The sequence below is a fragment of the Dermochelys coriacea genome, chromosome 1 (genome assembly GCF_009764565.3).
Source record: "Dermochelys coriacea isolate rDerCor1 chromosome 1, rDerCor1.pri.v4, whole genome shotgun sequence".
Lineage (NCBI taxonomy): Eukaryota > Metazoa > Chordata > Testudines > Dermochelyidae > Dermochelys > Dermochelys coriacea.
The window spans coordinates 335,744,605-335,759,394 of record NC_050068.2 but is presented as its reverse complement, the minus strand read 5'-3'; the positions used below and the strand labels follow the sequence as shown (position 1 = coordinate 335,759,394).

General features: G+C 42.4%; 1 protein-coding gene across 1 annotated transcript in view; it reads right to left on the bottom strand.

Moving 5' to 3' along the window:
* Nucleotides 1-14,790, bottom strand: part of SEMA3A (semaphorin 3A) — a 291,534-nt gene that overhangs the window by 62,686 nt on the left and 214,058 nt on the right. Inside the window, 1 exon segment of the mRNA XM_043497991.1 lies at nucleotides 13,303-13,422. Coding sequence (XP_043353926.1) covers nucleotides 13,303-13,422 — 120 coding nt within the window.

Here is a 14,790-nt window from a genome sequence, read left to right as displayed (position 1 = left end):
TACACCATACAAGAATATTTTTCACTGAACATAATAATGTTTACATGGACAACTGCATTCCTTCCATCTTCTCTGAATAATCTACTATGTGTTTGTATATCTAAGCTTCACTCAGCCGCTAAGAAAAAAAAGACAGTCCCTCAGCTACTGATGATCATGGAATATGCGCTTGAGGTTTGTCGTAATACAGTAACAAACACTGAAGGAAATTAGTCTGCGTCCATAGTTGTATGCCTGGCCTGGATAATTTTAAAAGCTGATGGTCACACCATTGAATGGAAATGGGAATCTGAAGCCAAGCAGGTTGCATGCAGGACTCAAAGGCATCACACTGGGGATCCAACTACATTCTTTTACTGTGTCTTCCCCATAGTACTTGACAACCGTGATTCTGTGGAAAAAATTTTGTGCAGTGTCATGTTTACTGTCTTAGTGATTTCCAGTCAAATGTGCTAAGCAAGCTTACAAGTCAAAATAAGGGGTTTGTTTTTTCCCCTTGCTTCCAGAGCTGCAAACTCATTCTAGGGTCTGAGTGAGAGTCAAGCTGGCTTCTCTCCACCTGTGCATCGATGCCAGTGATAAAGTTGTGCAGGCTAGATTAGGCCCTCGGTGACACTTATACAACCCCCTGGCCTTCACGGTTTGCGGGGTGTTGCATATTGGAACTTAGGAAAAAACTCAGTTGAAGAAGGCATAGAATAGGTCTGCTGTTGACTGTGCTGGCTTTGAAGAGTTCATAGGAATGAAAACCACTAAACTCTTATTTTTGCCACTAAAATGGACAGCTACAATTCTGAATACAGATGGAGATCTGTGGAGGAATAAGTTACCACAAAGATTGAATGTTCAGATTCTCATTGGATCCTTTTTGAGTGTTCTTCCTCAACTATTTAGAGGAAATGCAACTATAGTACTGAAAGATTTCTAGTATATTACTCCTGAGGAGACATGCCAAACCTGTGAAAAAATGCAGAAATTGGGCTTGTTTTTGGCTTAATTGGCTTGTGAGTTCCTTGTTGACTAGTTTTTGGCTTGTAGATTTTTGCTTGTTGCTTCTTTTTTTTATACCAGCTGCTGGCAAGCAGGGGCAAGGGGGGGCAAGCAGAGGAGAGAATCAGGGGTGCACAGCGGGCCCACCACAGTCCCAGACTGCAGCCAGGGGGATCTAGTCACACAGAGTGTTGGGGTTCTTAGGGATTGGATTGTTTTGGCCTTGCTTTGAAATGTGATTAGCTTGATTTTTGGCTTATTGTGAAAATAGGGGTGCTTATTTACCACGTGAAAGTAGGTAACTGTGCTCCTGAGGGCATTCTGCACCAAAAATTAAAAATTCTGTGCCAAAAAATTAAAAATTCTGCACACAATATTTTGAATTCTGCAAAATTCTGCAAGTTTTATTTGTCAATAAATGCAGAGGCTCCAGCATGGCAGTGGGGAGCACAGGCCACTGACTGCATGAAGGTGGAAGATCACCCTGCAGCCCCCCACATCCCCCACCCCCAGGACACAGACTCAGTGATGAGGTTGCACCTGACCCTGACACAGCACAAGGCCTGGGCCTGCCTGAGAAACACCCTGGGGCCCTGCCCCTCTGCGCCAGGTGCACCAGGTGTGGGGTAGGCAGAAACCAGGCAGGATCCAAGTGTGGAGGGTCAATGTGGGGCAATCCAGGTGTAAGGTGAGAGGATTCTGGGACAATCTGGGTGCAGGCAGCTCAAGGGGGTATACGTGTGGGGGGATCTGCATGCACAGAGGCTTGTTGCGGGGGTTCCAGATGCAGGGGCAATGGGACTCTGCAGGGGTTTCCAGGTGAACTGGTTGGGCTCAGCAAAGAGGTCCGGGTGTGGGGGTCTCAGCTGGGGGGGTCTGGGTGCTGGGGGAGTGGGGCTTGGTGGGATGGGTGTCTGGGTGCAGCTCGTTGGGGGTCAGTGGCATGGGGATCTCAATGTGCAGGCTCAGGATGGTGAAGGGGGATCATCAGGGTGGGGGTTTAAGTGCAGGGTGCTAGTGGGGGGTGGTTTGGGTGAAGGGGTGGGGGTCTGGAGGCAGGGGGTCTGGTTGCAGGGGGACTTCAGATGCAGGGGCTGAGGTTCAGTGAAGTGGGGTTTGGGTATGGAGGGGTAGGGAGGTTCTGGGTGTACGGGGTGAAGCTTGGCAGGGGTGTCTGGGTATGGGAGGTCTGAATGCATAGGGGGGTTAGGCACATGAGGGAGCAGCTCCCCGTACAGTGACCCCTCTCCTCACAGCTGAGGAACGATGGGGGCAGGAAGCAGGGGAGGATCTTGAACTTCCTGCAGCTGGGGGAGGTTTCTGGGGGTGGGTCTGACAAAGCCCCAGCCACTCCTTGCAGGGGAAGAGGAAGTCCCGTCCCCTCCTGCCTCGAACCCAGCTGGGACTAGCAGCTGATCCTGGCTCAGGGTAGGAGCCAGTGGCTGGGGTGTCCCCAGCCCTGTGGTGATTTACTTCTCTTCCAGGTGCTCCGGGTTCCTGAAACAATGTACCTGCACACCTGAGGAGTAATGCGTGACTGCTCTTGCAGCTTCCCTGTCAGAAAATCATTTTTCTGTGGGGAAGCAAAGAAATCTGCAGGGGACATGAATTCTGTGCATGAGCAGAGGTGCAGAATTCCCCCAGGAGTATTACTGTCTGATACAGTTTAGTATTTAAAAATAATTAAGCCATGATATTCTACAAAGGATTAGTTAACTGCCTATTGTGTTTTGATAGTAAACAACAAACAAACAAGCAAAGCAAAATAAAAGAAACCTAACCTGTACTATTTCTTGATCTTACATACCATTTGTGCTGCAATACTTAGGCACAATGTGGTGAGTTGGGGCCCAGTCCTGTTCCATTGAAGTCAGCTCTATTAACTTCAATGGAAAGAGGAGCAGGCCTTTAACAATGGAGCTTAGTATTGCCTTTACAATTCCTTGTTGTTGCGACTTTTAAATCAAGCTCTTGAAATTAGCTGAACATATTTTCTATGGTTTTAATACACCGATATTTCTACTGCTTGTAAAAATAGGCTTTTAATACAAGAGAGTGCTTAAGCAACCTAGTACCAGCCATCCGTTTGATATCAGCCCTGACATTATTTAATTTTGAGAATCACAGAGGTTAAAGCTCACTGAACTATAAACAGTTGGAAACATGCAGTGGAATCCCAAGGCACAGCTCTGCACAAGCTGTAATTTAAATCATATTGCATGCTAAAATGAAAAGGCAGCGTGGGTCCCCGAGGGCATGAATAAATCTGCAGTCACTGATTTGCCACACAAATTCATGTTGGGATTCTATAACTTTGCAACTGTGATGTCTACCATTAGTGTGAGGACCTATCATTTATTGAGATTTGTGTATTTATATTAAATAAACCAAAGAACAAAAGCAATTACTTAGCCTTACAACCATTCAGACTGGAATTTTTAGAAAATCATAAAGAGAGAAAAGCGGGAGTGATAGATCCAAGCACTGAGAGGAAAGTCTTAAGTCTAGAGGACAATTCACCTATGTCTAAAGCTAATTAGGATTTTAATGTATGCACCAAGTAGGTATTCTGTTTAACTCAAATGGTTTATTTTGTATGCATAATTGTTGCAGTGCAAACACCAATCTGGAGTTGGTATTTGCACATGTGAAGGCCAATTATGGCTTTTTGCCTGATCAGATACCTGATATGCGCATTCATTTGTGGTAATTGCATGTAGTAATGTATGGTTTTTTGTACAAGCAGTTGAAAGTTTAGCATCGTTCATATGTGGGGTTTTGGTTCAGCCCATTATATAAAGAAAACCAGCCACAAAGTTTAGATCAGGAAACAAACTTCACAAAAGTCAGTGACTATTCAGATCCAGGGCCATTGGGCTCCCATATAAAATATTTCAGGACACTGGTTTAAGACTATTTAAAATTCCCATATGGTACAGTTCTCACTTAGCTGTGTTTTTTTTTAATGAACTTATTTAACATAGCTAAAAGGTTTGCCTAGGCATTGTTTGATGTAAATGAAAGATTTTAAGGGAATTCAACAGGCATATAATGGGGTAACAGAAATAATATGAATCCCATAAAAGGTAACTAAAGTGAAGAGTCATATTTAAGAAAAACAGCTATCATTTTTGCTATGAAATAAATTAATCACATTGATAATGCATTCATAATAACTATGTCATTAGTGATATGACCCAAACTCCTCAGCTAATGTAAACCAGTACTGCTACCCTGACTTCAGTGCAGCTATGCCAATTAACCCCAGCTAAGGATCTGGTCCATGAGATCTTTTAGGAACAATAGAGACACAGGCCTGTTGTCTTTCTGTTAGCTAGTTTATCTATTTAATCTATGTATCTTCCAATGTATTTGCCTTATGAGATATCTTCAATACTGTTTAAGAGAAGGACTTGATCAATCATATGTGAATACAGACCCCAACTTCAAGGGTTGAATCTAAGGTTTGGATTGCACCACTATAGAGATAAGGGGACATTTACAAAGTGTGGCTCCTGATCTAAATTTCCACAAAGTTTGGGGATGGTTGAATTCAGGGGTAAGATCTGGGCCCATCTCTAATAGCCCCCATAGCCAGTCACTAGTGTTTCCCATGACTACAAGAAAAAATAATCTAATAAAAAGGCCAGCCTATTTCTCCCTCTAACGGAGATTAAAACATACCCAATGACTTTGTATCTAATGCATGAATGTCATTAAATTTAATGAAACTTGCTTAGTACCATCCAGCTTTGTGTGGCTGAAACCCTTTAATTCTCCCCCCCCACAGCCAGCGTGCCTAGTCACATCACACTTAACCTTTAGCTTGGCTTCTCAAAAAAGAATTTGTTTCACTCCATTCACGGCCTCAACAGTTTGGCAAACCATACTCAAGTGTTGCACTGGGCCTTTATATTGAACACACTAATCTGATTGTTTTTCCACTCTACAAAGTTTGGGTCAACAATCAAGCCACTGCCAGAAACTAATTAATTTGCAAACAGGCCCTATTTTCACAGAGGGAGAGCTTTTGAGAGCTATGTCAGCAGAGCCAGTCACATCATGGTGAAATGCATTGTCATTGCATCCACTTTGCTGGGTAATTTTCCTCACTAATTTTTCACCACACACATGAACTCAAATTACCCAGTCAACAGTAAATCTCTATTGAACGCCCACCAGACTCTGAATGTGGTGGCCTGAGAAGAGGAAATTGGTACTGACAGGGTCAACATGAATTAAACTAATGGCTAGAGCAGAAGGAGAAAAAAACAAGGAAAGAAAAAAGCAAATTCAGACATTTGTCATATTCAAAGTAGAGGGGAATGTGACAGACCCGATCCTGCTCCCACTGAAGTCAATTTGAGTTTTGCCATGGGATTCACTGGAAATATTTTTTCTTGAAAACGCTGGATAGTCACCTCCATTAACAGGAATTGCAAAACTATCTAAGTGTCAGATGCTGGCACCTTTACTCCATGCTTGTCTACATGGAGACTTACCATGTAGCAAGCCAGGGTGTAAATCCACAATGTCTGAATTTGCTTGCCATGCACTAACTGGCCATTTGGACCCTGCTACCATGCCACTGCAGCAGTACGTCAAAGCACGCTGTAGATCTTTAGTGTACAGTGGCCAGTTAGTGTGTGGCAGGCTTGTGCACTGTAGATTTGCACCCTGGCTTGTCACTTGCTATATCTCTGTGTAGACAAGCCCATCTTACTCACAATAGGAATTGCATTTGCCTCTATTCACAATGAAATCCAGGGACTACTCCTGGAGCAGGGTAGCACTCAGCCTGAGCAAGAGAGTCACAAATGGCCCTAAATAAGAATGTTTTTCAAAGACTTTATTTTACCATTTCCAAGATCATGATTAGCCAACCTAGTCTTAACATATCATTACGTGAGGGTTAAGGAAATCTTATGAACATCAGCAGCCTGTAAACCTCTTGAACTATCTCTTGGGTTTGCGAAGCCAGCCTGCACATACAGAAATAGTCTTGAATTAGCAGCCTACCATTTAAATCCATGTTTCTTTTCTGATGGTGATTCAATTCTTTGTAAAACCCACACATTGTATTATTTAAAGAGAAACCTGTTCCAGAGACAGAAGAAAAGCTACAGTCTGGGAGTGTTAACATGCCACCTGTCCTGCAGGAAGGAGTGTCCTTTTTACTTGAACTCAGTGTTATACACTGTAATTCACTCTTGTGGGGAGGAAATTCTGGCAAGGCTACACAACTGTAAACTAGTGAATGTGGGTGGCCTTTATGTCATATATATAGGCATAAAGGCCATAATACATACACACATTGCATTGATTAAATATTATTTCAAAAAATGAATTGAAATGATATACAGGGAGTAGCATAGAGATTGCTATTAACAGCTACCAGGACTTCAATTATACAAACATAGACCATTATCTGGCTACTCTTCCTTATGAGGAATAGAACCTTACTCCACATTACGCTACAAGCACTTCCATTGAAATCAATAATATAATGATTAACAAACCAACAACTCATAAATACAATATTGAGAAACGTTTCTTACTCAAATCTAGAAACGGTACGGAACAGATCCCTAGGGCCCAATCATAACCCTTGGAGTGTGCACCTGAAAGTAAACACTTACCCATGCCCTAGAGCTAAAATATGGTGGATAAGTTCTGGGCTGTGTCTTTAAGAGATATAGTGTAACCTACACACCATCTGGGTGTGGTGTTCTGTCCCATCTAGCGGTTCTGAGACCACTTAAAAAGAGAGAGAGAGAGAGAGGGTTAAATGAGTCTGCTGTACAGCCTTAGCTAAGAGCCAGTTGGCTTTTAGCTCATGTTGTAGAGGCTCATGCTCTAATCTCCAGAGGTCCCCGGTTCAGTCCCACCCACCAACCCCGGTCTGTTGGCATTACAAGTGGGGGCTTGTCTGGGATTTCAACTGGGAAGTCTTTGAAGCTTGGGACATGCTTCCTCAGCTAGGAGAAGTATGAAACCCACACACATCTTGGGTGTGGTGTTCTATCCCATCTAGAGACCACTTAGAAAGAGTTAAATGAGTCTGCTCTACAGCCTTAGCTAACAGCCAGTTGGCTTTTAGCTCATGCTGTAGAGCTCATGCACTAAGCTCCAGAGGTCCCTGGTTCGATCCCACCCACCAACGACTGGGATCTGTCAGCATTACAATAGCACAGTTCTTTCATCACAGGGGAAAAGCGTGCCCTGTGGGCCTGTCTAAATTACAGCATCCTCCCCATGTTGCCTATGGACCATAGCACTGGCCAGAATCTCTGCAGCAGTGCATGCTACACCCCACCTTTCACATGCCCCTCCTGCCCCTGCATGCTTGCCAGGATGGGATCTTCAGAAAGTAGTCTTATGGCTATCTTTCACAGTGCCTGCAACAGAAAGCCCTCTTCCCCCCCCCCCAAAAAAAAACAAAAGCACACCATAGAGTTGGGGTTGTCACACAGCTTTGTACTACTCTGACCATTTTACCCAGCATAAAAGGTCCAGAGTGAGGATAAGGAGCTTGCCTAGTGGATAAAAACCCTTTTGAAAGAAAATGACCCAGTGCTGTATTATTAAGTACTGGAATGAGAAATAGAGTCTAGTTGCTGAAAAAATTTCCAATCATTCCATTCAGACATTTGATTTGAGAGAGCAATTTTTCTGGTGGAGGGAACTTTTCCCCTGCATGTGTACGTGTCTCCTGAAACTGAAGGAATCTTAAAGAAATTGCTTATTTCCTAATTGTTATTGGCCCTTAACTCCCAGCTAGAATGTCTTCTTATATTTCATTAAAAATACCCCAACTACCCAGACGGGATGTGTGAACTGGGTCAGACCTAAAGCTCCCCGTGCCACATTCCCTTAAATCAGTAGCTGTATAAACATCAAGTAACAGCAGCAGCAAACAAGAGAATTTTTGTGCTTCAAGTAATTCTGCATTTACTCCAATAATTAGGTTTTAATTGCAGTAAAGTGGCTGTAACACTCTGGGAAGGGAATGAGCACAGGAAGGGGCTATGATAGAAGACAGGCGTATACAGATTAGGGAGTTGATGGAGAGCAAGAAATAACATTTTAAATCACTTTCAACACCTCAAATTTGGAGCAAGAGCTGAAAGAGAAAAGTCTGAAAATCCTATTTGGATTCTAGTCTATTCAGTTTCTTATGCCACCCTCATCACCTCAGTTGCTGAGCACCATTAAGTGACATGACTAACATCCGTCACATCTGGAATTTGTCACGTGGGAAATTATTATTACTATTATTTTTTAGTAAAAAAGAACATGGGAGGGGGCATGTTCAAGAGGGGAAGGAGTCTTCCTCTTTGTATGGACACGTTTGTTGTGTCTGCAAGACTGAGAGTGCCTGTGACATTGTGCCTAAAAAAGGAAAGTGTGGTTCTTTGTCTCTCTCTAGTGCTAGCCCACATAAGAGAATATCAATCTACTATTGCTTTTTAATGGACATAGTCCGTGGGCTCAAGCAGCAGATGTGCAGGCTTCAAGTGCAAGAGGTCCTTGGAACAAACCCGACTGTTGGCTTAAGCAGAGCTGGTGATATCGAGGCTTACCAGAATTTGATTTTTTAAAATGATTTTGACAGATAATATCGATATTTGTACGCATTTTTTAAAGATTTTTATCTATTCAAATTTTCCAAATGATGGGGTGTCAGATCATAGGGGGGCCCAGACAATAATTAATGACAATTGATGCTGTTATTCAAAAAGTAAAAGCTTTATAACCATTAAAACACAAATTGTCAGCATCACACGTCAAAATCTACAAAGTAAAGATCCTTAAATCAAACTATATCAAATTGGCTTGCGTGTGTGTCTGAAATCAATGTTTACCGACATTTACCAATAGATGTCTGATCTTTCCAAGCCCAGTTATATCTAGATTAATAAATATATCACACTTGTCCCAAGTAATATTCAACCCTCGCTTGTGAAATAATGCTGACCATGTTTTACACCAATTCATCTGCATCACTTGTGGGAGGTTTGCATGAAAGTGGGCGGTAGGGAAGGTATTTAAGAACATTCAGGGTAAGGGAGGTATGCAGAAGTGGGAGTGGTATGGAGAAATGCTGCAAGTGTGGAGAGAGAGAGGAATTAGTGTGGCTAACCAAAGAAGACGCATAGAGTCTCAGCACATTCAAGTCTCAGCAGAAGTTGGAAAGGAACAATAGTTCACATCTAAATGTCTTCACATTTCATATGACCTTTTTGAAAAGAAAATACCTGAAAATATTTAGAATCTTGTCTTTCTGATTCCATACACCACACTACACAGTGAGATATGCTAATATGCAAAGATATTTGCACATCGCCAGCACTGAGGCATCTTGTAATCTGTCATAAAGGGAAACTGTGTACAATGATGGCTATAAAGCACTGCACAAATGTCATAAGAGGATCAAGTCCATGTTTCCTGTCTCAGAGCCTGTGAAATGTAAGAGGGCATTTTCTTTTTTACTGAACACTTGCTCAGCTTCTATAATACTCAGCTGTTTATGGAACCGTAAAGTAAAGATTATCAAGGACAATGTCTCCAGGGGACTATGCATAGCTACTATCCCACTTTAAATATTAAACTGCAGAAAGGATTCTAAAATAACATCACGGGGCTTGTTTAAACCCACAGAAAGGAAGGAAATTCCAAGTTAAGACTGGAAATCCAGCCTGACATTCTGCCTTTAACTCAAACTGTTAGCAGGAGGGTGTATCAGGCTTGCATTGCCTTGCTTTCATGGGTGAAAAACAGATGCATAATGCTCCTTTAATGTCCCTTTTGTGGTTTAATTTCCTTTCAAGCTGTCTGTAGCCCAACTCCTAATATTTTCTCTTAAAATATACATTTATGGACTATTCATTTTTCAAATCTGATTTTTTTTAACTTTAAAGATGTAAGGCTGGAGGCCCGTGCTCAGGTCAGAACCAGGGAGGGTGCGGGGAAAATTGGCTCTAAGCCATCTTTCCACTCCCCTAATCCCCCGCCCAAACAGAGTCTTTAGTCCCTCTCTGTGTTGCTTAGCATTTGCTTCAGCACACTGCACTGCAACTTCCCCCCTCCTCTCTCTCTCCCCTCCGCCCCCACTTCCAGCCATGCCTTCAGCCCATCCAGGAATTCCCCTATGCCAGGGGATGGGAGTGGGTGGTATAGAGGTGCATATGCTGTTTTTAGATCACCCAAGAATTCCCACTTCATCAGGGAAATCACAGGAGCTGGCTTTTCCCTTTGCACGGCAGTGCTCAACCCCACTCAGCCCCAGGTCCTGCCCCCACTCCACTCCTTCCCCAAGCCCCCATTCCTGCCCTGCCTCTTCCATCCCAGTTCCATCCCCTCCCCCAAGTGCACCCCGTCCCCACTCCTCCCCACCAGCGCCTCCTGCCTGTTGCAGAAGAGCTGATCACATCAGGTGGGTGGCGCTAAAAGGGAGGGGGAGGAGTTGAGTGGCAGGGCCACCGGTGGGTGGGAGGTGCTGGGGGAGGGGGAGCTGTCTGCCAGTGGGTGCTGAGCACCTGCTAATTTTTTTTCATCCGTGCTCCAGCCCTGAAGCTCCCATGGAGTCGAAGCATATGAGGGAAATCCCCAGCTAGGACATCCCTCCATCTCCTTTATACTGAGGAAGCAGGACATAGGGGATGGAGCCAAGATCACATCCTCTAACCTATGCATGCTCAAAATACCACCTTTCAGTCACTAATTTCAGATGTTCCCAAACTATTGCAAGTGACTGATTGGCCCAAGAGATAGGGTGTCTTTCAGTTGTAGTTTGGCAATTAGAGTCAGGGCCTTGTGTGTAATGACAAAACCATTATCACTGAACGTATTTTTTTAGTGGTCTTGGGATAACTCCAATAGAGCTACCCACAACATAAGAAACTGGCACTTGGCTGATATTCCCTTATTGGAAGTCTCATCAGAGGCCAAAGCTTCCAGAAGAGGGTGATGGGAAGGAATGGAAAAGCTTGCACTTCTAGTGTATACAGAGCTCTGTATATAGAACATATCTCATCCTTCAACGCTGGCATATTTCATTAGAAAGGTATTCATTTAAAAAAAATCTGAAACCAGGAAATTTATTTTGTAATTACACATTAAAAAAAGGCAAATAGAAAAGAAAAACCGAAGGAGCAGTATGTCTGTATAGTTTCAGCCCCAGATGATTATTTTTGGACTTCTCTATTGGTCACAGAGAATTCAGCGGAAATGCAGCCAGGGACCTCATTAATGAGAATGTACTGAAAAAAGTCCTATAGCCTTTAATAGGTAGTAATAATTCTCTAATAGAATTCTTAAACCAACCTTTCGCAGGAATCTAACTCTAGTAAATCGCACACGATCAGTCTCTAATCCCTTATATAGGTTTTTGAGAACTATTTCTCATCTTAGTAAATTCAACAGGACTTTGCCAGGCAGGAATGCAGTTTAAGGACTGTAACTGAATCCCAAACTCAAGTATATCTGTACAAGGTTGAAATTATCCCGTTTTGTGCTAGTTCAAGAATATTTCATTTCAGAGGGATCAAGGTTTGCAAGCTCTTTGTGTGTGCTCTTATTCTCTCCATCTTCAGAACAAAGCAGTTCTGGTTTCCACACCCTCTCAGATGTTAACTCAGTGCTAATTTGGGAAAAGCAGTTTTCACATTCAGCACTGAGAGACTGATAACTGAGTCCAGAAAGGAATGACACATTTTCAGCGATGAAGTGCAGGGGATGCGGACAATGGCTGTGCTTTCCCACTGCATAAATCCTTCTGACTCAGCTGTCATTGTGTGAATCTACTGCACAAAAGCAGCTTTTACTGGGCTTTATTTCACCAAGGCCATCACAATGGACATGAGTTCTGTGCTATTCTTAGTATTAATCTACCCCACAAAAAGATACCCTCCTGGCAGAATCTATCTATATAGATCAGTGACAAACTCTCACTTCCACTTCAATGTTCCCTGAAGTCCAGATATCGTGTCTATCATCAGAACAACAAGAAATCAATGAGCAATATTTCTTGGCTATCAGGCAATAACTGCCTGCAAAAGCAATACCCAGTTGACACAAACCTGTTCTCTCTGTCGCCCATGGGAGTTTTGCCACTGATTTCAAAGGGAGCAGAATCAGATCCAATGTGTTTATCATTATTATTATATCCATGTTATCTGTATTATATTAGCTAATATGCTTTTCCATTAAAGGTCATGTTTCAAAAGACAGCTTCCCTTTTGCACTTGCAAAATTTGCATCTGTATTTTTGCACCTGCACTGAATTGTGGATGCAAATATGGTTACCTGACCCTCACGGTAGGTGCAAACATTTGAACACATTTTTGAGGTTCAGAAATAGGAATGCAAATACAAATTGGATCTACAGAAAGAGAGGCTGTCAGCCCTTTACAAAATTTAGCCTTAAGTCTTTTAAATATCAATATGAGGTTGTCCAGAGTGTCTTCAATTACTTTAAAGCTACTGGAACCAGTTAGCTTTTAAAACTGAGAATGCATGAATATGTGAATGCATGAATATGTCAGTGCACCTATCCAATTCCCACTAGAGTTAGTGGAAACTGACTTCACTTGGAATTGGATCAGGCCTTTATTTGCATGTGCAAATGCTTTGATAACACACATAGTTGCGGTGTTTGCACTGGCAAATGAGCACTTCTGAGTCTAACTGGTTAACTGCACATAGTAACTGAAGTTACTCTGCCCTGTGAAAATAGCAAATATTCCAATAATGGAGGCAAGCTCTAGGGCACCCAGGGCTCCTTTGACACTCCAAAATATTGGGAGCTATGGCATGTTTGAGGGCTCCTGTTACCTAATTTTCCTTCCCCTCTTTCTCCTCCTGGGGAGTCTGGCGGGCCAATGTCAGAACTGCACCACAGAGATGACCCAGTTGCATTATGAACTGGCCTGTAGAGGGTGCAATTCCAGTTAACATTCTCTCTCGCATCTGTGTTCAGACTTCCCTGCAGGTACTTCCTCAGGCCTAGAAGTCCTGTTTAACATACATGTACGGCAGTTTGCTCCTGCCACATGATACTGCTTTAACTGCTGCCTCTGGATATGGTTTAAATTTAATCACACTCCACAAATCTCAATATAATTAAAAACCAAAAAGTGCTCCTTTATAAATCACTCTTGATTAGCTTAACTGGTTTAAGACAAAATTCTGCTCCATATCAAGGAGAGGTAAACATGTCATGGGTGTTACTGGAAAGGAACTGTTTGTGGTATGCTAGACTTTAAAAGCTACATGAACATAACACTGGAAAAAATGTACGTCTCTCCATACCATTCAGCCAACGGGAATCATGCTGCTCTGTCCTGATCGGATGATGGTGCCCCAGAGTTCGGAAAATGGCAAAATCTCTACCCATGAAGTCTGCTGCTGTCCCAGAGTACAATTCTCCATCTGTGGAATGATATGAGATAACTGTAAACATTCTGTCAAGAAGTGAACAAATATTGCTATCTGTTACACTATTCCCAAATCATTCAGTGATCATGAGTCAGGCACCAAAAATCATGAGATTGGCTTAAAAGTTGTGAGGTTTTAAAATATAACCAATGGTGGTACTCTTTATTTGCCCTCTGGGTTCGGAGCCTTTAGGATGCACTGGGATCACATTTTCAGGATTTGTTCTGCAACCATGAGGGCTAGAAACTTAGTAGTTATTTTTTAAAATTAAAGCTGAGTTTCTCACTTAATCACTTGCCTCTAGGAGCTGGGGCATTTTAGAAAAGTATTAAATATTGTAATACTTGTGATAAAATAGCAAGAGTTGGCAACCTTGCTTTTATGTTATATTGACGGGCTATAGGGACCAAGCCACATAGGTCATATCATAGTGAAACTTTATTCCTCCTGTTGAAGATGTCTGCATATAGTTCCAGCTGTTATAGCCTAGTGTTAATCTTGACATCTTTCTGATACATGTCTGTGGTTGTCTTTTCGGTACCTGCTAAAGCAGCCACTTGAAGACAGATCCTGATTCTCAAGAATGTCAGCGATTTACACCTTACTTTGCACTGCTGCAAATGGTTACACAAGGTGTCAGGCTGTGGAGAATCAGTCCCAATGGTTCCCAGTTCAGAAAGTTGCTGAATTCTTTCCTTTAATTGTTTACATGTGAATGCTTTCTCGTATCAGATTTTAATGATGATTTTTTTGGAAGCACTTTCACGAGCATCCTCCTCTGCTTGAGGAATTTCTTTTCCTTTCTGTGAACTTTCTGCTTGCAAGACTGTCACTCAGTGAAACACATTTGTCTCAGCATAGGTAGTAGGGAAGGAGGATAAACCTTTCTGTGGCATCCCAGCCCATAAAATACATAGGTGGTCCAGTCTGAAATCAAACTCACATAATAACATAGACCCAGAAAAGCCACGACTGATTCAACCAGCAGGGTTACCAGGGACAAAGAATGATGCGTTCCCAATTCAAAGACGAAGCTCAAATCTCACAATAATCCTTGCATTGTGCCACTGTTCACAGTAGTCCTAGACCACTTGGTGAAGAGATGAATTCCAAGAAAAGAATTAGATACACAATTAGAATTGTATTCACAAGCAGTTTCAAGGTGCCAGATATAGAGCCAAATGATGGTGTCAGTTTTGTTAGGAGTAAATGCAGTTATTCCATGGAGTTACTTTGGATTTAGAAAGCTGAGAGTACACTTTACAGGATTGGGCCCTTATAGTGCATCTATAAGCAGATCCAGCCTAGAGTTTCCTTTGGAAATTAAAATAAAAGTATGTCATTCCTCTCAACCAACATTTT